Here is a 24,680-nt window from a genome sequence, read left to right on the forward strand (position 1 = left end):
AAATTCTAATCAGTACACGACGTTTACTAAGAAATAAATGGAAAAATTAAATTTCATTCTTTAAAATACATCTACTGCGATTTTGATACAAGTAATTTTTCGAGGTAAATTTTCGACTGAAAAATAACGTTGAAAATTGTACTGTCGCCATTTTTCATTAAATTCGATATGTCTTGGCGAAAAATGATAGTAATATTACGATGCTGACAAGTATAAAAATATGAACATCAAACTTTAAAATGCTTCTTGAACCATCTTACTATTATTATTTTTACCGAAGTTAGAATTTGTTAAAGTCGCTTATTTTTATTATATGGACGTCTAACCCGCTGTTAAGTTAAAAAATGAAAATTCGTCTGTTCATTTGTTGAATCATAATAAGATTTCAATTCTTTGTGAAGGAAAGCTGCGTTCATATTTGCAACTCAGAGACATCGTTTGCTCCGATTGCTCAAAGAAAGTCGTTTCATTGGCTAGATATTATCTTCAGATAATCTTAAGAACAAATCGATGTTTCCGATTCACAAAACCGAACATAGCTAAAGTAACGACTTATAGCAGAGACTTTAGAACTAAATGTGACGTAAATAGCAAAAATAACAGGTCCAATAATTGCAAAGGGTCAAAGTTGGTTAATAACTGGCGCCCTTTCTCGGCGTAAAGCAAAACGTCATTCTAAAAAGGGTGCGAGTCTCGGCTAAGTAGTTGATAAATGATGATTGTAAAAGGTTTGAGTCTGGACATGTGATGTTTATAATTATGGCATTTTCGATTTGCTGACTCGACTTGATAATTTTTGCAGTACAGCAATCTATAGTTTATGTTATATATATTATAGTTTGCAATACTTTAGCGAATACCAGAATGAATCGGGTCGCGTCAACAAATCGAAAACGCCGCTAGTGTCAAAAGTTCTCATTCTCTCTTTTATCGATAAAAATGCCTTAAATGTGGCTTCTTAGCCAATCAGATGGTTCCAACGCCACTTTTAGACTATGTTCAAAAACACCATATTGAGGGTAGAATGACATTTTATTGACCAATAATGATAAAGAAATCTTTGTTCTTTTTGTCACAATTGGTCAATTAAATGACACTCTACTCTCAGTGTGATATTTCCGAACATAGCTTTAGAGGCACTTTTATCAATAAAAGTAAGTTCAGAATATGGATACCATAAGCTGATATTCATAATCGAATTTCTTATATTTCGTAGCCAATAAAATGAATCATAGAACATCTGAAGATAAATTTGAAACGGTCTCATATATAAGATTCAACTAGGGTTTTTTTATTGCTGCATTGGCTGCACTAGTTTGCAGTGATCTCTTTTCCTCTCTTTCTTGAGATTTAGTAGGAAAAAGAGAAAAAAGAGCAGTCAGTGCAGCAATAGAAAACAGACCCTATGAATATCGGCCATAGATCGGTATTCACAGTCGAATCTTATATTTAAATCCGTTTTAAGTGTATCTACAGATGCTTCGTAGCCAATGAAATAAGCCGTGCAGTATCTGAAGATAAACTTAAGACGGTCTTATATATAAGATCCGACTATGATAGTCTTCATTATGAGAAATTGAAATTGTGGTACAACTCAACGAAAAATCAGACTATTTCGAATTTCTAAGTGATAGGATTCAACGGTAAAACAGTCATATATTTACCCTCATGCAAAATATACAAAATTTAACAATCTATATAATTTTAGTAAAAACGAAGACAATGAGATGATTCTAAAAGCATGTCAAAGCTTGAAATTCTTATTTTTTAAGTATGTGAAGATCATAACATTCTCATTGTTTTTTGCCATGATATACTGAATTAAATAAACAGTAGCAACTGCTATATTTTCAACGTCATCTTTCAATCGAGTCTTTATCTCAAAAAATTAATGATATGAAAATCGCGATAGATGCGTTTTAAAAAGTGAACTTTTGCTTTCTAGTCGTTTTTTAGCAAACATCGTACATTGATTTGTTCGCTTTATATAAATGGTTAAATTCGAAACCGCATTGTTGTTAAAATGTTTAATAATTTTGTGGAAAATGTCACAAGCGCAATATGCGAATATGTGCCAATTAAAGAGGAAGATTCACATTTTTAAAGTTGTCTAAATGTCATTTGTAATGTTTCATTCAAGTTGTATAATTCGACAAATTTCACGAAACATTTTAACATTCAACGAATTTCTATTTATATCCCTACAATATTGTGAAAAGTAGATGTATATTAAAAATAGATCTATAAATTAGAGACTTTCTGCTGTAAAATAGTTCTAGAATCATCTTGTTATCATCATTTTTATGGAAATTACAAACCTTCGAATTTTGCTTACCTATCGCCATCGAGAGAAGTGACGTTTGAATTCTTGTGAATATTCACTTGTAAGATTATCAGTTTTTTAAGTTTTAAACTAGCGGTACTTACATTTACTTTAAATCAATTTACAATCAGTTTAAATTCAAATTTTGAAAATATTGATGGTTGTTAAGATGTTGAAAAAGAAATTTAATAGCGAAATATTTTTACTGCTTACACAAGATATTTTTTTATTAATAACAGCATATCTCTCGTCGCTAAATTTATTACGCATATCTTTTTATCAAATCAAAAAAAGAAAACCAAGAACTGTTGAATAATCCAGAGAAAAAGAAATCGTAATATCTAAAGTGGGACACTCGGTGCAATGTTGGTGGATCGTAGACGTACGTTAACATTTACAAAGCACGCTTAGACGATAATAAATTACAACCTAACCCAGCGCAAACATATGATGACATTTCAAAATGACGTCTTTACGTCATTATTAATACGTCATTAATATGTCACTTATACGTAACTATGTTCGCTGGGAAATTATATCGATTATGAGCGGCCGGGTATACTAAGGACATCCCCGCGAATCCCCGTTAACTTCCGTTATTGATTACGTTTCACATGTTAATTCGCTAACGACCGTAGTAATATCAATAAATGTAAACGAGGATAGAATGACGCTTTAGCGCAGATAGCGCGCTATCCGAACGCACCCTAAACCGGATTAGCGGTGTCGTGTAAAACGTAATCTCTGCGGTCGAGCGCGAGACTCGCGAAACGGTGCGCGGTTCGCTCTCTGTCCTTCCGAAGGTAACAATGAACGATCAGTAACTAAGCGGCGAGACGTCGCGCGGCGCACCTCGTCGGTGCGAGAGTAAACACGAAGCGGAGGCGCGCACACCTCGTGCACGCTCTCACTGGCACGAGCCGTGGCGTCGCGAAAAATTGCCCTCGTACGACGGCCAGGACGAGGAGAACGAGAGGAAAGGGCAGGATAGGCGACGGGTGGCCGCGTCGCTTCGCGGGTGTGTTCGTATGTGTGTGTGGTAGAGTCGGAGCCCACTACGAGGGAGAGAGAGAGAGAGAGTTACGGCGAGCAGCGGCTGCATCGGTGTCGTCGTCCGTGGCGCGATCCGCCACGGGACGTCGCTTAATGTGCGCGAGCCGGGCGTGTGTTGTTGTCAGTACGCTCGTGCCAGCGGGCGCAGCAAATGCGGTCGGTAGCCGTCGTAGCGGCGACGCAGCCACCGCGAAGACCGCAGCAGGAAGATGTCAAACGGCGGCTCGTCGCTGTGGTCCGAGCGACTCGTGAACGGTGAAAAAAACAGCATCGACGCCACCGGCGCTGTCAGTGGCAGCATCGGCGGTGGAGGAAGAGGAGGAGGCTGTGTGGGTGGTGGTGGAAGTGTCTCCTCCGGCGTCAGCTCTCGCAGCGGTGTTGGTGGTGGTTGTGACAATATTGCGGACAGTGGTGGTAAGATCGGCGGCGTCCCTCCTGCCGTCACAGTTACTGCCGCTGTTATCGGCGGCGGTGGCGCCGCGGACGGCGGTCTGACGTTGCTCGACGCCCGCGGCACGACGCCAGCGGTGAACCGCCGTCGTGAGGCAACGCGTATCGGCGACTGCGACGACGCGAGGACAGGCCGGCGCCTCGAGTCGGTGATCCTTCAGACGACGACGCCGCCGACGACGACGGCGAATGCCGGTAACAACGCGAGTATAGTTAGCGGCACCAGCGCGAGCACGCTCGCCGCGGTCGTTGTCGTCGACACCGCGTCAACATTGTTCGACGACGACGACATCGTCGACGACGAGGAGGAGGAGGAGGAGGAAGACGTCGGGGACCGTCACTATCGGCACAAGCGCGGCATCATGGTCGCGGCGATGAACGAACACCTGTCTAACACGACGACGACGTCGTCGCCGGCGAACGGCGCCCGCAGCACCTCCAGCAGCACCGTCGCCACGCTGTCATCGTCCTCGAGCACCAGCAGCGCGATCGTCAACACCAATTCCTCGGCGAGCACGACGACGAGCACGGCGATCAGCACCGCCGGTGTTGTCGGCATCGCCACCAACAATAACAACAGCTGCGGCAACGCGCGCAGCCAGGAATTCCAAGATATGGACGGCGACGACATCGGCAAGAATGTCGTCGCCAGCACCACCACCGGACCCGCCGGCATCCTCAGTTTTCCCTGTGACTTTGACCACATGTATGCGAGCATGACGGATGGCGGCACGCCGGCTGCTGCGACTGCCTCCGCCGTTGCCGCGGCTGCTGCTCTCGGGGTGAGCCCCCTGCGTGGCAACGAACCTCGTCAGAACGACCTCACCGAGGTCAAGCACCTGAAGGAGCTGTTGTTGCTACACTTGGATCTCATCCAACAGCAGTCCGAGCAGATCGTCACCAAGGACAAGCTCCTCGCCGCGCTACGCCAGGAAAACGAGACGGTACATACACGCGCGAACAGTTGTGCGCTTGCTTGCTCCTTCGCTTCCTCTCTCTCTCTCTCTCTCTTCGCTCCACTCCCCACTCTTTCTCCCCCTTCTTTTAGCCGGTGAATGAACGCACGCGGAGGGAATTGGTCTGATTTTTCCGCGCTCCCGGCGAGAACGCCGTCGAGTTGAAGGTGTGGAAGTGCATTCCGCGTGCTCTCGCGATCATGCTGGAAAAATGGAACACTAGTCACTAGGGAACGGCTCCGAAGATGATGTAGAAGACGAAATCTTTTTTTCCCTTTGTCATACACACACACACACACACACACGTGATGTTTTGCTTCTTGCGAGTACCCGTTTCTCGTGAAAAGTACGGATCTTGAAATAACATTTGCGTTCTGAAATGAGCGATCGTTTAATCTCTTTCCCGCATTTCTCGGTGCGTCGGTTTTCATTGTTACGCGAAAGCGATCTACGATTTGAGAAACAAACGACTTACCTACCTCTTTGATGCTTTTTTCCATTTTCCTTTAATTAAACATTCCATCATGTCATTGTGATAACACGGGTGAGATAGAATGGTGGGAGGCTGTAAGAAATATTTTCAAAATAATAGTTATCGACGACCGACAGATTCGATTTCGTAAGATGAAGCTCGTCTTTGATTTCTACCGTCTCTTTTGTTTCAATTTTTTTAGTCGAGGACCCATTTTATTGCGGAAGACGCTTGTACGGGAGTTCTCAAAGTTCATTTGTCGTTTTAATTTAAATCATACCGCGCCCTGTCGATCGCGAAACGTGATAGAGCGGAGTGAAGTGAGCGGCAGTGAGTCATCGAGCGCGTTTTCAATCCCGATTCGTCCTCCGCTGCAATTTCACTTCGCTATCTGATTTTCGCGTAAGTGCGTAAGCCGTGACAATTGCGTCATATGTACCTTAAAGAAGATGCGAGTGTCGAAATGCAAATCTAGAGGCGGAGCTAAAGAATATTCACAACAATTCGACGTAAATATGATCTTTCACAATGTAGAAACAAAATAGTGTAGAGCAATTACAACAGTGGGTCCCGATCCCATTTAAAGTGCACACATGTCCTTTGTTCCTTTAGTTCGCAAAACGCTCGATTGTCGAGTCCACTTGCAAAGGATATAAACAAAACTCCGTATATGTTATGGCTTTTCACATTCTCGACTTGTTCTCGAATCGCACATGAGTCGAAAGAAAGAGTGAAGGGGGGGGGGGAAGGGATTGTGGTCATAAATGTCACACAGTTGAAACGTCGGTCTACTCTCTGCGCCGTTGTCGGCGACATCGATCGTAATAAAAAAAAGTCGGAGCGCACCACCCTAACCTAACCTAATCTAAGCCAACCCTATGTGCGAGCGAACGCGTTCACAATCTTTCTCGTTATCCGCTGCGGAATGCCGGCGACGATGGATCCGACTTTGTCACCATTTTGTAAAAACGTGCTCTTCGCACATGTTCGCGAATGTCATCCCCTTTCTTTCCCGCTCTTCCCTTCTAACTTGAACACGCCACGCGGGGAACAGGCCAAGCGTGAAGGTCAACTGCGCGTGGTCGACACGTGGTGGCGCTACTTCCGCATTGAGACCGCGCATATTGCGAGCGAGAAAAGAAGTGGGACAGAGCGAGACAGGCAGATATGCGTGTTTCCTTCGCGAGGGAGAACAACGTTCTTCTCGCTTTCGCGTGCTATCATGATTTGAAAATGACAGTTAAAGCGGGGGATGAAACGGAATTGCTCCGTGCGACGGAATAGGCGGTGTCGGATGGTCGGAGGACCACTCCGGGTCGGTTTGCGCCAACGAAATCGCGTTCGAGTTGAATGTTTCGCGTTGATCGGCGTGAATGGTGGAGCGCGGGGAATTAACCTCTCTGATTTCGCGCGAGAGACGATAAAGACGGCGACGCGATTAAGGAAACAACTCGACATGACCTACTGCTCGAAACAGCGAGTCTTGCACAGACCGTACACGAGAAGTGTAAATAGCGTTTGATTCCTCGTACATAGGCAATAGAAAGCGGTAGATATATGCATGTATGTTGTCTGTTGCAGTTGAAACTACGCCTGGAGCGTATGGAAAGGAGGGTGAACCTGCAGAAACTGAGGTCTGAATGTAGTAGCGAGAATTCCGCCGAGCATCTCGGCACATGTTCGCCGCCTGGTGTTAATACGGTGAACACTGCGTCAACCAGTGAACCGCATCGAAATGTGCAATCCGAGAGTGGTAACACTTTACACGAGAGCTTTAAGATACGTCTGAATACCAGCGGTGGTATCACGACTGTTAAGCAAGAACCTCTGGATAATCAAATCAAGCACGAGGTAAAGCAAGAGGCTAGCGACACCAGGTTCGAGTGGGAGGAGAAGAAGAAGAGACGATCGGACCCAACTCCATTGTCAACGGGCAGTAAAAAGAAGAGAGGGTTGTCTTGCTCATCCACCATTAATATTGACGCGTCCTCCAATGTACAGGATAAGGTGTTGACTTCATCACACGAGCCCATTAGAAAGAATGACAGAAAGACAAAATCTCTTGCAAAAAAGGAATCCTTTCTTACGACAGAGGAACATTATTACACTGCTGTAGGGGATCCGAGTTATACCTTAAGTCTCAAACAATCCAGTCCAGTAGAAACGTGTAATTCTCTAGAAGTTCCAAATTGGAGGGTAAAAATATACACAAGTTGTTACACAATGGAGGGTACTGAAAATTTGGACGATGAGATTTTTAACAAAAGACATTTGAAATTGGAGAACGACGAGAGGAGAAGGAAACGATGGGATGTGCAGAGGATAAGGTTTGTAGAATGCGTTTCTCTCATATGTCATGATGCAACTTGTATCCTGATGTTATCATAAATTATCATGATTAGGGAACAAAGGCATATAGAAAAGTTAAAGCAAAGGCAAGAACGTCAAAATCATCAAGCCACGTGTTACAATACCAATCATACCGGCCCTTGTCCCTCGTCCCTGGAAGAAGAAACAATAACGTCCTTGTGGCCTGACGTAGATCAAATTCAAAGTCTCCAAGTGGATCCTCATTTGCCAGTAACTGCATTTGGCACCCCTATTCCTAGTTTTACTCCAAGGTAAGTTTAACATATATATATGATATATATATATATATATATCTTGCAAGCCCTCTTATGTATGATACTTCAGTTGTGTATTTTATAAACAGTATGACATACAATCGCTGATTTCTTTTTCTCTTTTCCAGTGAATTTTCCTTACCTTGGTCGAACACAACGCGAATAAAGTGTCGACGCCCTAAACGTTCAACAAGTAGAAGAAAATCTACAGGTAGAAGAAAAGTCTAGGAGATAAATTTTTATAAAAATGGACAGAACTGATTTTATCTGGACCGTCGGTTTTAAATCTTGAGAATAGTATTGCTCCCTCACCACACATTTGAATAAGTGTTCTTTTTTTTTCTTTTTTTTTTTTCATTACAACGCGAGATATATAGGGGCACCAAAGATATTTTTATTAACTTTTTAAACGTCTGCAATGTATACAGCAGGTATATAGTTTATTCTTTTCTACATTTTTGTCGATTAAGTAAATTCATCGTCAATACTTGTTTGATACATCTATTCTACATTTTGTACTCGGTGTTGGTCATTTTATTTATGTAACTATGAATATGTATCACACAATGTAACGAAAACGATGTGACAGTTTGCGAGTGTATCAAACACTTGAATAAGATCAAGAGATTTTTGTTTCAATCAGTTGATGTGACTGATATTTGCAGTGTTTGCCGGTAACTAGTTAAAATTATTTAAATAATCATCCAGATGAATAAATTGATCATCTTTATCTAGATGGAAGAAAAAAAAATATATTCATCCTCATCTTAGGTAAAAAAACATATTATCTCATCTAAAAATTATCTGAAATGATGTTATGGTCCATATTCTGAACTCACTTTTCGATAAAACGAATGAAATAATATGGACCTATGCATTAAGCCTGTATCAGGCTAGGAAATGGAGATTAGATTTCACAAATCAACAAATTTCGGTTTTATCTTCTTTGGTTTGTTCTTTTTAGCTGAACAGATGCAACTAAAAGGAACAGACCATTTGTTTCAACTGATCAATCCACTTTAAGCCCATATCAAACTGTGATCGATTGTGAAGACCAGCCCGATTACCGATTACGACTGCCAACTCTTACCAATTACAATAGACTAGTTACATGACACTTTACTATGATAGGCCCTTCAAGAATCGAGAGTTATAACCGTTAGTCAGATTGGCCTTCACAGTCAGTAGTCTGATATGGGCTTTATAGAAGACTGAAATAATGACTGCGTTCAGAAAACACATTAGTGAACAGTCAATGTTTATTGGACTTTGTTAGATCCTTAAATTTAAAGCAATTACGTTGATGAATTACTTAACTGTTGTGCAATTTTATGATCTGCATAATTTTTATTATAAATTTTTATAAAGTCTCTTATGAAAACAATATCATCTAAAAAATTATCTAGGTAAGTAGCAATACTTATCTTTCATCTAGATTAATTAAAAGCGAAATTCTCTTCGCCTCATCCAAGATGAATTTTTCGGATTTTCATCTCATCTTTATTTAGATGAATCTGAAATCATCTAAGGCAAGCACTGGATATTTGCAATTTTCTTTTTTCTTCTTTTTTTACAATTATACGGAACAATTTATATGAATTTTGCAACCCAATATGTTTTCTTGCTATTGTAAAAATCGCTGATGGAATTACCATGTATACTGAAGGCATATACTTGGTAAAGAGAAATATCTTATTAAAATGATGTTATATAAAACGCGAAAAAAAATATAATCAATTTTTAAATCTTGTGTAGCCCCTTTTTTGGCGTTTTATAAATTCTGTATAATAGCTTTAGTGACGAAAGACGTCACTGTTTCTTAAAAAGTTGCGCATCATTGCGAACGGATCGCGTTTGGTTAACTCCAAAACTTACAGTACAAATATATTTATTGTACAGAGTGTCTCAGAAAATGCGCGCTTCCTCTCAGTGACAGATTCTCTGACGAATTTATGGAGTTGACGTCTCTTTCTGAAAAATTTGAAGGAAGGCCTAATTGTAGAATGTAATCTTGTATATTTTTTAAGTTTAAGCTATAATCTCCAATGAATTTCATTTTTAAGAGATATTTTACTTCGGAACGAATTGTTGATATATTAACTGGCGAAAAGAAGTTGGATGGGATGGAAGAAAATCACGTCTAGAAAATCTGTAACTAAAAGAAATTGAGCGCCTTTTGATACAACCTGTATGTCGTATATCTATTATATTACGAGTAAGGATCTGCAAACCACGATTTACAGCTGTAAGCGAACTCGTTACAGCGTCCGTTACCTTTGACGATTCCCAAGTGGTACACTGTATCGAGATTCGAATGTAATTCTTCGGTCACAGAAGCGGACAGGAAGGAACTTCGGATATTATAAACGAATGTAAAATCACCGATAACTAGTGGCCCAAGTTTTGACGACCCGAAGTACGAGATTCCTTAAAATAACACGCGTTTTCTAGCACAATCAGTTCGATTAAGCGTAAAGTTAAGTCTACTGTCTTCGTGCTTCGAATTATTATATTATTGGTAAATAAAATTTATACGTATATTAGTTCTTACGGATTTCCATTCGTGCTATCTTCAAACAGCGTTATCGATCCATCTATCGTTAATCATTTCACGGAGGACAGCTAACAGAAGCTCTGCGAATGGCGTCCTAGATTTGTGATAATTCCGACTTTACATTTGCATTGTAGAAAGAAACTGTGGTATTACGAATATAAGGAATCAATGTGTGAATAATAGTTTTCGAGCAGATAACAACACATTATTTTCGCATATTTAAATATGCTGTGTCACATAATTTTAAGACGCCGTCTGACGTAATAATTTATCTCGGCTTGGATGAAAGTTTGAGGAAAACCGTACACGTCTTTTCTCGAAGAGATATATGATTTTCGAAGTTTTTCTTTTTTTTATGTCTTACTTTTTAAGATATATGTATACAACAACTGACATATTCTGTAAGATAGTGTATTAACCGTCCATGAAAACCATTAGAATTTCATGAACAAAACGGCATTTTAGATGCTACGATACTACGAATGTAATTACCGACACCTTGTAAAAATGACGATTTTTCTAGCAGGAATTACCGATTGAGTTCTTAGTACATCTACAAGTATAGACTACGCGACTGAGAAATACATAAATTATTATTTTCTAACATACGGCATTATTTTCTAACGGCAGATATATTGTGTATGTCAGAAGTTGTATGAAAGTTTTTCTGAAAGAGGTATGGAGGATAAGACCAGCCTCTCTAATGTCAGATCTGCCTTAAACGTCCTGCTATGTATATAACATCGAGTACATTTTAGAAATAAAAAAGAAGAAGACATTGAATCTCGATGAGCCTGTTCGATGTGCATAAATTCTCGAAACCAGACGTTTAGGAACGATAAGAAGATTTGTTGCTTGCGAAGTTCTCGCACAATGGAACATTGTGTGTGTGCGTGCGTGCGTGGGCGCGCGCGCGCGCTATAATTGCATCTCGACTCACTCAACTGACTCGTCGTCGGCGCCCTCCTCCCTTTTCTACTATATATTTCTTTAAAACCTTCCCCCTCCGTTTCCATTCTCGCCACGTGCCGACTGATCATCACTTCGAGGTATTGACTAACCTATGTAATTAAGACCATTACGCGCAGGTGGAAGCGCGACGGGCGGGAGCGCTGGAGGTTCAGAATATGGGAAATTAATCGTTCAAACGACTAATTAACGAAAAACCTTTCATGTTCTCGTTTATTCTATCCCCTCTTTTTTCTCTACTACTATTTTCCTTCTTTTCTCTCTCCTTCTCGCTCGCCTCTTCTCTCTTTCGGCATTCTTCCGCTTCGCCTTTGGCTACTGTCGAAGAACTCGTTACCCGTGAAGCAGAGGTGCATCCGTTGCCTTATCGGACCTCGCGTAATTCGATGCTTCTCTTTATGATGTATCTCTCATCCCCTTTTTCCCCTCTCCCTCTCTATCTTCTATCTTCCTTCGCCTCTTTTCTCTTTCACATCTCCACTCCTCCCGATCAATCTGCCTCGTCTCCCACAGTCCTTAAGCTACGTTACCGGCACTGTTCCATATACCCACTCTACTCCTCACCTTTCCCTTATTTCCTCCCAGGAGCACTCGCGTAGATGTTCCGGTTATTAAAAGAAAATTAATTAATTAATTAATTAACGGCAGCATCACTTTTATCAGCGCTACATCCGGAGTGTCCAATAACGCTCCACGTCGAGCGAATAAAGAAGGGGGCGAAACGGAAAGCCGCGGAAGAGATCGAGGGCTGAACACTTTTCACTTGACAGCCACGCTATTCGGACGTTTGTTTCGCACCCCCTCTAAAAATCGTGACCTGAAGTTGTATTTTTATTTCACGTGCTAGGCACATCCCGCGGTTTCGTGTGCCGATACCAGTGCAATCTAACTTTCCCATCTTGCTCAGTGCCAAAATTCTAAAAATCACAGCAAGTGCCCGTGCCGTGAACAAAATTTCGAGAAGTGCTGCAAGTTGCGTTATTCTCTGCGTAGAACATTACTGCAACCTCCATTCCGCCGTCGGCATGAGTGCTCGCCTCTCTCCTCTTCTTCAATAGGTACTCGCCTGCGCGCCGTGTCACTCAACATTGTAAGTCACATAATTTTGTCACTCGAGGTGTAAAGTCCGATTTGCGCGCCGCCTCGAATTTTTACTTCAAGACTTTTGTTTTTTTGCTTTTCGGGTGAATTAAGTAAATTGTTTATTTTATCTAAATTCGGTTATTCTCTACCACTTCTCAATCGCCAACCTTTCGCGCTTTATCCCTCGTTAGAAAATGAACATTGCAAGGGCATCCAAGCGAATTTAAAACACAGCTCGACCAATAAGTTTGTAAAATACGGTGGAGCTGCTCCCGCCGAGTGTGTCGTGATTCTCGGGAACGTGACAAAATGTGTGTGTGTGTGTGTGTGTGAAGCAAGCAGCAGCAAATGAAAAGAGACCGAAAGCGGAATTACGTATTATGAAGATAGCGTTGACATAGAGGGAGCAAATACTGATAAGTAGTTTGTTCTTTTTAATTGTACCAGTTCAGTAGTGCAGCTAAAAAGAACAGACCAAAGGATATGAACGTACAAACTTGTCCATTTGGGGATATCCCTAGAGTCCTCAAAAATATATAAGGTTTATGAATATTCAAACCAGAAACAGATATCCATAGGAACCCTGTGCTGTCTGGGATACTAAAAAATATTATATAACATTCTTAGAATATTGTATTATATATTTACATTATAAGAATATTCTTTTAATACTGAATAATATTCATATAATATTTTATGTATGAAATATTTTTTAACAGGTCACAATTATAATAACTATAATAAAATCGACATTATTGCATGATCTCATATTTTAATCTATTAACATAATGTTACAAGTGTAAGCATTAGTATTGGTTATTAATATAACATTGCGGGATTCCCAGATATCAAGAAGTCTATAAGTATACAACATTTAATATTACAAATAATTATAATATTGCCGTTTATGTTATGCCGTTTTCGTGATTTTCTCCGTTTCCAGTTTTGGTAGCCGTTATTAAGCGTTCTTGTCCTTCAAATCTTTTACGGCCTTTTCAACGATAGCGTTCCAGTCTTCGGGTTTATTTTGTGTATACCAGTCTGTTACCTTGTCCAGATTTTCCTTTTGCTTCTCAGTGCATTTCTGGCATTTTGTTACTATAGCTTCGCTTATAAGATCTGAAAACAAGACAAAAATGTTCAGTACTTCCCCTATAAGCGCGTAATATCTCCCAATAATGTAAAATCTTAGAATATTATATGAATATTATTAAATATTAAAATAATATTCTTATAATATTCTAAGAATATTACGCGCTTAGAAAATGTTATGTAATATTTTTTAATATTATAGGAATGTTATATTGATGTTATATATCTACTTCACATAATATTCTTGGCATATCATAAAATGTCCTTAGAATATAAAAAAAAATAAAATAATAATATAGAAAAAATATTTAAATATAATACTAGATGTACATATTAATTCTCGGCCCTAACATTAAATCAATTGTAACATTTATTTAAGTGGAAAATTTTTGCCGCCAACTTTAGGGCTGTATAGTATCAATATAATAAACCATAAAACCGGAATATATAGTTGACATAACCTCAAACAATTCACTGTGAACACAGTAAACACGATAGCGTCTGACAAGCAACACATTAGGCACTGTTTGCTCTTCGCATTTCAGTTAAAAAAAAACACGTCCGAGGTAAAGAAAATGATTTGTGAGGAAGAAAGTGTCTTCTAGCATGTGTAAAAAGTGGTTCCAGAGGTTCCGGAATAGAAACTTTAACCTGGAGGATGACGAACGTCGTGGACAACTCAAAAAGATGGAAGATGACGATTTAAAAAAGCTGCTGGCCGAAAACCCATGTCAAGCCCAAGCAGAATTAACTGCAGCGTTAGGAGTTACCCAGCAAACCGTTTCTATTCAGTTAAAAAAGCTGAGTAAAATTTAAAAAAGGGTCATTGAATTTAAAAGACTTATGACCACCTTGACATTACCGTTAATGCAAAAATAATACTGAACTTGCACAAAGAAATAAATGATAATGTGATAAAAGTAGAATACTTTGTGTATATAAATACTTTTATAGAACTTCATATTCTCTGTCGGGCATGGTCCTTGGTCCATAAAACAGCTGTAATATTCGTTCCGCAATCTTTCGTTCTCGAGGATACCACTGACATCGATGTCATCATATTTATCGGAATATAATTCTTCGGCTGTCAGGACAGACACCAATGCAATCCCAATGATCGCCACAATACTGATTAATCGAGCCATCGTGTATTCTCAGCCTAAGTCGTAGCAGAAATATAGTGTCCAAGTATTCAATTTAACTAGTAGGATTGTTCAATAACATTGCAATATATAGGCGTCTTTTAGCATAAAAACCGTTCTACGATTATATAAGATAACGAGTAAGGAAACCTGTATATCGATAAAAATCTATTACATCGCGAGACAGACGGAAAAAATCTGTATCCACTTTTTATATTGTAGGTAACAAGAAACATGATTATACAACACAGCTTATTTCCAAATGATACATCTCTATAAGCGTAATATTCCTAGAATCTTATATGAACATTTATTAAGAATTAAATTAATTCTTATAATATTCTAAGAATGTTATGCAATATTTTTTTAATACTATAGGAATGTTTTTTGAATATTAAATAATAATACATAGAAAAAAAATTATATATATATAAATAATTAAAATATATAATAATTACAAAATCTGTGAGGCGTTTCGTAATGTCTGAAATATTCTTATCGAAACAACCCTTTTACATATAAAATCTAAATTTAGGGATCTAACAGCAATAATCATTGAACGCTTATTGGTCGTTTGTATTTTATGAACGCAGCATGTTTACGGTCCTTCGGTTGTCAGTGGCGCACTTATCTGTCGGACAAGTTAAACTGACAAGCGGAAGTAGGAGGCTTGCTCTTGAAAATTGCCTCGCCTGTACAAATAATACCAAGCATTAGCCTAACTGTTTCTTGGGAAACAATTTAAATTCACACGATACAATATATGATTAATTAGATAGACAGATAGATTATATATTGTGACGACGCAAATTTTCGTTCGTCACTCGGGCCGTAGCCTGGCCGAGGAGGAGCTGGAGGCTCGCGCTCGTAAGAGAAGGCGACCGAGTTACAGATTTTTTATTTTTGCGCCGTTTGTGCACAAGACATAATCCGCGGCTATTATAATTTTTTTTAAGTATGAACACCCGAGCCAGAACACCGGAGGAGAGGAGGCAGAGAGGAAACGGAGCTGCCGGCAGGAGTCAAGGACGAACGAGAGCAAGGGTCCGGAAGGAACGGCTAGAACGAGACGCGGAGGAACGGGGAGACCTTCGCCCGGACGGATGGTCGGCGACTGATAGCGGGATGGCCACTTTGCGTTAAGAAAGGCGCAAGGTCCCGCGACCCGGTCGCAGAGCAGGCAGGGAAAGATCCCGCGGAAAGCGCGCCCGGGAGCCCTGTGAACTACTGCGAACCCTATAGTTGCCGAATGCCGTTCCGGGGAAAGAACAAGCATAAACAAGCGTCGAGAGAGCAACAACAGACGCGAGGTTCTGCGCCCTTGATATGTGTGATCTAGTCGGAAGGACCAATCGGAGGCCGCATTGAATAGCGTGACAGATTTTTGCGGCGGCTGCCTCTTGAGCTACGTGACAAAAATCCTTCTCGTCACTGTGCGGCCCGACGGCAAGCTAACTGGACGTCCGAGTGAGCGTGCGAGCGAACGAGAAAAGTTGCCGTGTCCAAGGGACGAGATCCAGAGGAGGAGAGGCGAGCTGCCGGTGGCGAGTTGGTAAGCGAAGACTATGTACAGCCGCGAATAGAAGAAGTAGAGTTGCGAATTAACCCCGAGTCGGTGGCCGTCGCTTCCCGACGGCCGAAGAGCGATAAGAGTACCGGGAAGTAAACTCGTTGGAAGTTCGGGGTGCCCGGACTTACGAGAATTAAGGGCCACGTCGTAGGGCGACAAGAGCCGGGCTCGAGAGCGTCTCGAGCGTAAGGATCCCGGAGACTCGGGCGCCTCTTCAAGTCGCCGGTCGCACAGTCATCGTAGATTAGAAGTCCCGAATGCATGTATCGGAGCTTACGCGGTAGGATAAGTAGAGAAGTACATAGAGACTGCTTCCGGCGAACGGGCACGTTCGAAAGTACCGAATCGGCCGGGGGCGGAAATTATTGCCGGGAAAGACCCGGCTGGCGCCCAACGAAAAACCCGGCGAGATTCGACGCGTCCGAATATCAAGGAAGAACGTGAAGGAACCACGATGTTCTATCACGCGGAATAGCGAAGGATTCGACTCGCTATAAGATTATTAAAAATTGAACTAGCTGAGATGGACTCGCTGCCGCGTAAAGGCGGGAGCGAAGAAGTCTCGCAACCGACGTTGACGCGAATTGCAGTGGATGTAATAATAGACATATTTGAATAATGACATGGTACGAATATGACTAAACATTAAATGAATTCGATTTATAGATCTCGCTACAGTCCTCTTTCAACAAAAACTTCATTATCATGAAGTAGCGTGATTGAAAATTTCAATTATTCATGAAGTAACGTCATTGAAAATATATTATATCAAGATATGTAATTAGGTAACAGCCCAGACAACACATGATATCATAAAAAAATGTATACAATAAAAAATTTGATGTTGAATTTAACACATTTCACATGTCCAAAACGATCTTTATTCAAAAATATTCATATATAATAATATAATTATATAATATGTAGTCATGTAAATATGCATAATTATGCATAATTATATTAAATTATGTATAAAATTTGTCTATACATAATTATTTAATCATACATATTTATTACACATCATATAATATTAAGTGATATTTCTGGAAAATTAATAGATAGTTATATGTCCAATTCTAATAATATTAAAAAANCATTTGTTTTATTATATAAATAAAGTCGAAATAATTTTGTGTAAAAATGTTTTATATAAAAAAAACTACACATAAATATATTTATACATATAATATATGTATATATATTTTTTTATTTATATATATTTTTCTATATTATTATTATTTTATTATTCTTCTAATATTCTAAGAACATTTTTATAATACGCCAAAAATATTAAATAAAGTGGACATATAACATTAATAGAATATTCTTATATTAAAAAATGTTACATAATATTCTAGGAACATTACGTACTTGTAAGGATTATGTATGATTAATATTAAATAATTATATATAGACAAATTTTATATATAATTCAGTATAATTATGCATAGTTATATGTTTATAAATGATTATATGTGAAATATTTTTTAAGGCTCAGCTTCCTCCGTTAACCATATTGGTTTTGTGACGTTATCAGACGAGAAATCTTGTTACGGGGCCATCTTCCGTGTAGCCGGGATGTGGCTCGCCGGAGCCCAAGGTTCGGTATATAGGGATGGGGGAGGAGGGAGAGAGAGAGAGTAAGAGCTAGAGTGTTCGGTTGCAACTCCAAGTATATTTGGCCGGCGTGTACACTATTTACAGCTTTGAGGGATAGGAAGTGCCAGATAACGAGGCGGTCCTCTCGGGACGAGGTGTGTGCTGACACGTTGGTTCTCGGCGGGAGTTCGAGAGCCGAGTGGCGTGTCGATGGGGCACGGATACAGCGGTGCTTTGGCTGATTGGTGCCTAGGGCGTCGGCGCTGGACAAGCGGTGACTCGACTCAGCTTTTACAACCAGTATGGAGCGGATCGGCTCGTGAAAATGGACTGGCCTTGCTGCTGCCTGGCGGCGATGCGGTGCACACTACCTTCGAATGGTAATGATGCAGCTACGATGGGGAGACCTGCCATTGCCGGTTAGTTTACTACCTGGCATGAACGGTGGAGGCGATTGCCGATACCGGTTGATCGAGCCTCGGCGGTGGAGAGAGCGACCACCAATACCGATTGGTCGACTTTCATGCAGGAACGGTGGAGAGGATCACCTGACACCGGTTGATCGGCTCTCGTCGGTGGAGCTGGCTTCCGTTCCGGTCGCCTGCTCGGTGTTCTCTTTGTGGATTACTCTTGCGAGCTCACCAGAGAACGAATGACAGTGTGTAGTGTGCCTACTTACCAGGTGTAGAAGTATGAAACCGGAATTTCCCTATAGATGGTGCTAGCGGGTACCACTCGCGGGTGCCTTGCAGTAACATTGTTCTCACGTGAACGAAACTGCGTATACGCCACCTAGCGGCGCCTTTGCAGTACTATTGCCCAGTGTTCGGCAAGTAGTCGGTGTGCATAATTACGCACCCTTCGGTCTATGGTGTGGCCGGACAACGAGGTCCTTCAGGCATCCCGTTGCAATCTTAGCTATCACGATCGCCCGAGTATGGCTGAAAAATGACTCGTTATTTTAAGAATTATTTTGCGATCCTACGTATCGGCCAGATATCTCAATTTTCTGCACATTTTACAGGTTTCAAGATTATAAAATCATATTTTTCAGGAAAAATTGAAAAATAAAACTACATGTTGCAAGAAACTTACTGCATGTCATTTCTCGCCTATGACGTCACACAACCAATATACTAGCAGAGACAGTCGAGCCTTAATGGATTCACACAAATTTTTGTGTTAATTTGATACAAGGTGAATACGTTGAAAAATATTACGTCAGGTAAAAATTATATGAAAAATTAACACAAAATTAATATCCATGTTAATCGATATTGAAATATAAAATGTGTTATTTTAATACTTATACATGTTGAATATGAACTTGACATAAAATATGGAGATAATGTAAACATATGTTAAATTAACATACGGCTCTCACAGCATCGGACATTGCACTAAAGTTACAGGGACGTTACAACTTTATATAACACATCACTCAATAAGTCTCCGGTCTATGTAAGAAAAACAAATCTTTTTTTAGAAATTCGACTTTATTCGTCAACATACTCACCTTCAAGAGTGATACATTCATTCCAACGCTCCTCTAACTTTTCGATACCTTTTTTGTAGAACGATTTGTCTTTGCTCTCAAAATAGGCCTCAGTTTCGGCAATCACTTCTTCATTTGAGCCAAATTTCTTTCCCTGGAGCATCTTTTTGATGTCTGCAAAAAGCCAGTAGTCGCTGGAGGCCAGATCTGGGGAGTACAGTGGGTGAGGAAGCAATTCGAAGCGTAATTCATTCAATTTAACCATCGTTTTCATCGACTTGTGACACGGGGCATTGTCTTGGTGAAACAGCACTTTTTTCTTTTGCGCGTGAGGCTGTTTTTTCTTGATTTCTACACTCAATTGATCCAATAATGTCATGTAATATTCGCTATTGATAGTTTTACCTTTCTTTAGATAGTCAATGAACAAAATACCATCCCAAAATACGGATGCCATAACCTTACCAGCTGACTTTTGAGTTTTTGATCGCTTTGGAAGACTTTCACCGGCTGCTGTCCGCTCGGCTGGCGATCTTTTTAATTCAGGTGTGTAGTAGTGGATCCATGTTTCATTCATTGTCACATACCGACGCAAGAAATCCTTTTTATATCGCTTGAACAGCTACAAACAGCGCTCTGAATCATCGACGCGTTGTTGTTTTTGGTCCGGTGTGAGTAAACGCGGCACCCACTTCGAAAGCAACTTACGCATGTTCAAATTTTCCTGTAAAATTGTAAACACACTACCTTCTGATATCTTTAAGGTGTCAGCTATCTCACGCAACTTCACTTTACGGTCTTTCAAAACTATTTTGTGGACTTTTTTTATGTTTTCCGGAACAACTGCCGATTTTGGGCGACCAGAGCGTTCAGCATCATCGGTGTTTGTACGACCGCGTTTAAATTCAGCATACCAGTCAATAATAGTTGATTTCCCTGGTGCAGAGTCTCCATAACGCTTATCAAGCCAATGTTTGGCTTCAACAGTATTTTTCCCCATCAAAAAACAATGTTTAATCAACACACGAAATTCTTTTTTATCCATTGTTTTGAAAATTACAAAACTGGGGTTACTAAAACCACTGTAACCTGTAAACTAATTATCAGAATTTCATGAAATTTTGACACGTATCGTTTGAAGGATGCTACTATTCAGAAATCATATAGGTCTGTCAACAGTGTTGCCATATATGTGTCAGACCGGAGACTTATTGAGTGATGTGTTAGTTTAATTATAGCTTTTGCTCACAGAACGCGGCAAGGAGCGACGCGGCAGCCAATAAACTTTTAGTTCTCATGAAAAAACAAACAAAGTTGATTGGCTACTGCGCGAATTTCCGCCGCGCGGCAAGCGTTGCCACGTCCTTTGGGAAGAAGCCAAGAGGCTTAGAAGATTTCTGGTATGCATCCATAAACGTACAACTAGATTGCGTATGTAGTCGAAGAGTCGTCAAATATTAGAAAGAGATAGTTGCTGCACGGGTACCATTCTGTCTTCGTCTAATAATGCATAGAGTGGAGATTTTAGTCCCGCTATGAGGATTCTTTCCCCTACTACACGTCTTTAAAAAAAGACGAAGTTTAGATGAATATTTTCATGTTACTGGGAAGTTAATGGTAGGTTTATTAGTGTATGTGAAAATGTTACCATATTACTATTTAAGGTTACTGTAATCTTATTGAAACGTTGATGTGCTGTGGGGTGTGTTAAAAATTTAACAGAAAAATTTTAATAAAGACCGATTTTACCATAAATACAAAATGTTTTTACTAAGATTTACGTAGAAGCTTAAGACTATGACATTACTGTGACATTCAGTAAGTATCTCGAATATTTTAAAAATACATGTGATATACTTTTACAATATTCGTGGAGCATTCACAAAATCTATTTATGCTATGTGGGAAAAATATGTACATTTCTTCGATAAAATCTTAGAGCATATACTACTGGAGGGAGCGTGCCTTATGCTGCCCGTGTTATAATAGTGTGGTCAGGGTGCGAGAGAGAAAGGTAGATTAGAGATGACAGCTATCTCTCTCTTACTGAACGCTCATTGGTCGATTCCAACTCCCCACCTTTGAGAGATTGTAACGTATAAATGTATACGAAATAACAATATAAAACATCTATAAATAAATAATACATCCCTAATTATGAATTAAAAAGTAATTATAGTATCAAAACATTAAATTAAGACAGAACAAACATATGAACTTTTCTTTAAAGTCCAATCCTCAAAGTTATCTTTTATTGCATCGCACCATTTATTGTTAATAACTTCATCTGATGGAAATCTAAAGAAAAAAAATTATAAAAATCATTGATACCAGAACTGAAAACGAAAACGTTCACTTAACCTACACAACTTCATTTTTAATAGACTTACTTATGAAAACATAAATCCAAACAGTTAGGATCGTCTTGTCTCATACGACAATTTGGGATGCAACAAATTTTTGACATTATAATAATTTCAACCAAACAGCACTATTTACACATAATTAAATGTTCAAATATAATAAACGCGTCAAAATGATACAGACTAGCAGACGAGCTGACGAGTTGGACGGCAATTGAACTTTCGTATAGGCCTTTCTCCTTCTAAGCAAACAACCAATGAGCGTTCAGTAAGAGAGAGATAGCTGTCACCTCTAATCTACCTTTCTCTCTCGCACCCTGACCACACTTATCGAGACGTGCTACCTCCAGTAGTATATGCTCTAAGGATAAAATACGAACTGCATAAAAAGTTGCATTTGCACAATATGTCTTGTAGATTTTCAATAATTTGTTACAATCAAAAAATTTCGTATTGTATTATATATTTACGATGTTTTGTCTTCATATGAGCGTATGTACAAAGAGAAATGAAAAGACGCTCTCTCTCGTTTCTAATTATTGTCGAATTGTTTTACAAAGGTTTCAATTGCATTCTTTCCGCTGCCGTGAAAAATTTTCATGATATTTTAAGCACGTCGATTTTAAATGAACAATATACAATATCAACAACTATTATACACGAGCGTCAAAACCATATTTACTTGTCTTATTATAGAAGTTGCTTTACGGGTATGTATTTTATATCAATAAAATTTATTATAAATCAAAATACACGAATTGAATTAACTTAAATTGCTTTACGCGCGGCAATTAACTTTGTGTCCTCTATGCAGTGAAAACACACACACGAGAAATTCGACGTGCCATCTAGTGGTAAAAAGCATAGAGAGCAAAGCTAAAGTGAACAGACCTTAAATCGTATTGATGTGTGATGTGTACAAGTCTGTACAGATGCCGTTAGGCATATTGTTGATGAAATGGGTACAGAAAATAAATTGAACAACGAAGTTAGAAAACCAACGCATACTACAAATAAGTTCACGGCGTTGAAGCGTGATCAAAACACAGATAATCCTTGTTACCAGGTACATGATTTGTTCATACATAGTTATTGGATACTATTTATTGGAACTTTGCTATTTGATAAATGTGATACTTCTGCTAACACTTTTTATAATTTTACAAGGCGAAATAAACGCCAATAATAGGAGGAAAAATGGAGAATAGAAACATGAGAAAAGCATAAATAAAAAGGAATAGGGCTTTTACGATTTTACGGTAACTATGTTCTTTTTCAGGAGCAACTCTTGTCTCTAAAATGTCTTGATTTACACCAAGATAATCGCAATGAATGTAAAATATATTTTACCAATTACAACAACTGCAGCAAATTTTGGGTAATTTCTGTGTGATGTAAATATTTACATATGCATTCGAAAAGGGTCAAGAGGATATTTTTCTCTTCAGGCCACTGTATGGCGTGACCGCAAATTAAAAGATATTAAACCATATTTGCCACCTGTGGAGGAACGTGCAAAGATAAAGGCTGACTATCTAAATTTTAGATAATAATAGATACATATATAAAAGCCTTACTTTGTAAAAATATCTTTTATTCTATGTTACTTTAGATATATTTTAGATCTTTGGATATATCGCTGTCTCAATAATACACTGGAACATATTGTATATATAATGTAACAAAGCATTGTCTGAGAACTTATTACATCCATTCGAAAAAAAATTGACTGTGTTTACTAAATAAATGTTGCTTTCTGAGCTCTACCTGCAATTTATATTTATATTATAAATGTATTATATTTTACATATATTGAAGAGTATTTTTCAAGTTACTTTATATCTACAACTGTAACCAAAGATCTGTTTTCAAGTAACCACAGAACAAAAAAATTATTATCAATTATATTCCAATATTTAATTCCTTATCGGAAACATCCGTCGCAATTTATCGTACACAAATCATTCGAGATACTTGATAGTACGCAAATATCTCACTGACACGACATAGACTGACACAACACGCGCGCGCGCGCACATATACACACACCATCTTTCTATGATATACGTGTCATTAGCTCCCGCTTAAATGCGACTTGAGGTTCTTAAAAACAACTCGACGATTATAAAACGAGTATAAACGCGTGCGTAACAATTTATACAGGTTCCAATTATTGTCAAAGAAATGAAGAGAGAAAGAAGGAATGACAAAAATAAAATAGTTATTACGCTAATAATATATTAATAACGTCCGAGGGACGATACATGTTAAAAACGAAGAGGTGCATTTATAGCTTATCGCTCGACAAATTTTCGGCAGCGTTCAAAGAAAAAGTATTTGTACACACATAGTCCAATTTTAAATCAAATAAACACGATGAAAGCGCTTTAAATATCACTTAAAGATCCATATACAAGCGATCTCAGTACAAATATTATTTAAACATCTGTTCGTTTTAGTTGTGCTTCTTATATTTCACTTTACTAGTATCTGCAATTTAGACTTTTAGGTCCATATTAAAAATCGGATCTTATATCAAAGACTGAGTCTCGAGTTAATCTTCAGACGTTGTACAGCTCATTTCATTAGTTACGAAATATCTTAAGATGAACTTGAGACAATCATAAATATAAGATTCGACTATTAATGCGGACCCTTCTTATCCTTTGTTGATTCTCTACATATTGTTTTTTTTCTCTTTCTTTTACCTGAATATACATCTATTCATAAATGTACAGTAATGTAATAAATTATCGTCGTAAATTATGTATCAATATTACACTGCTCGAGAAATAATTAGAGAAATAATATAACCAAGTATAACTATAATTAATATATAATTAACATGTAATAATGTAAATAATTATCACATTTATATATAAGATAATTATATTAATTTCATACTTATATAATTAAAAGGAATTGTGCATATATA

At 39.0% G+C, this 24,680-nt stretch overlaps 3 protein-coding genes and 1 long non-coding RNA gene across 4 annotated transcripts; 3 read left to right on the forward strand and 1 right to left on the reverse strand.

Moving 5' to 3' along the window:
- Window positions 1–1,790: 1,790 nt before the first annotated feature.
- On the forward strand, window positions 1,791–8,624 carry LOC106740827 (male-specific lethal 1 homolog). The gene is made up of 4 exons (XM_014612262.1): window positions 1,791–4,770; window positions 6,836–7,581; window positions 7,657–7,875; window positions 8,007–8,624. Exons 1-4 carry the CDS (start codon window positions 3,586–3,588, stop codon window positions 8,104–8,106), a joined length of 2,250 nt encoding a protein of 749 aa, XP_014467748.1. The 5' UTR covers window positions 1,791–3,585; the 3' UTR covers window positions 8,107–8,624.
- Window positions 8,625–13,236: 4,612 nt separating this feature from the next.
- On the reverse strand, window positions 13,237–14,790 carry LOC106740552 (ejaculatory bulb-specific protein 3-like). The gene is made up of 2 exons (XM_014611721.1): window positions 14,523–14,790; window positions 13,237–13,603 (listed from the first exon to the last, which is right to left on the reverse strand). The coding sequence occupies exons 1-2, from the start codon at window positions 14,719–14,721 to the stop codon at window positions 13,443–13,445; spliced, it is 360 nt and encodes a 119-aa protein (XP_014467207.1). The 5' UTR covers window positions 14,722–14,790; the 3' UTR covers window positions 13,237–13,442.
- On the forward strand, window positions 13,910–14,256 carry LOC106740566. Its single transcript, XR_001374091.1, has 2 exons — window positions 13,910–14,142; window positions 14,204–14,256. It is a non-coding gene; the product is annotated as an uncharacterized LOC106740566 (long non-coding RNA).
- A 7,831-nt stretch (window positions 14,791–22,621) lies between the features above and the next one.
- LOC106740558 (coiled-coil-helix-coiled-coil-helix domain-containing protein 7) lies at window positions 22,622–24,605 on the forward strand. Its single transcript, XM_014611734.1, has 3 exons — window positions 22,622–22,811; window positions 23,025–23,123; window positions 23,194–24,605. Exons 1-3 carry the CDS (start codon window positions 22,704–22,706, stop codon window positions 23,293–23,295), a joined length of 309 nt encoding a protein of 102 aa, XP_014467220.1. The 5' UTR covers window positions 22,622–22,703; the 3' UTR covers window positions 23,296–24,605.
- The last annotated feature ends 75 nt before the right edge of the window (window positions 24,606–24,680 follow it).

This window comes from Dinoponera quadriceps, unplaced genomic scaffold (genome assembly GCF_001313825.1).
Source record: "Dinoponera quadriceps isolate SergipeBrazil2010 unplaced genomic scaffold, ASM131382v1 scaffold96, whole genome shotgun sequence".
NCBI classification, from domain to species: Eukaryota; Metazoa; Arthropoda; class Insecta; order Hymenoptera; family Formicidae; genus Dinoponera; species Dinoponera quadriceps.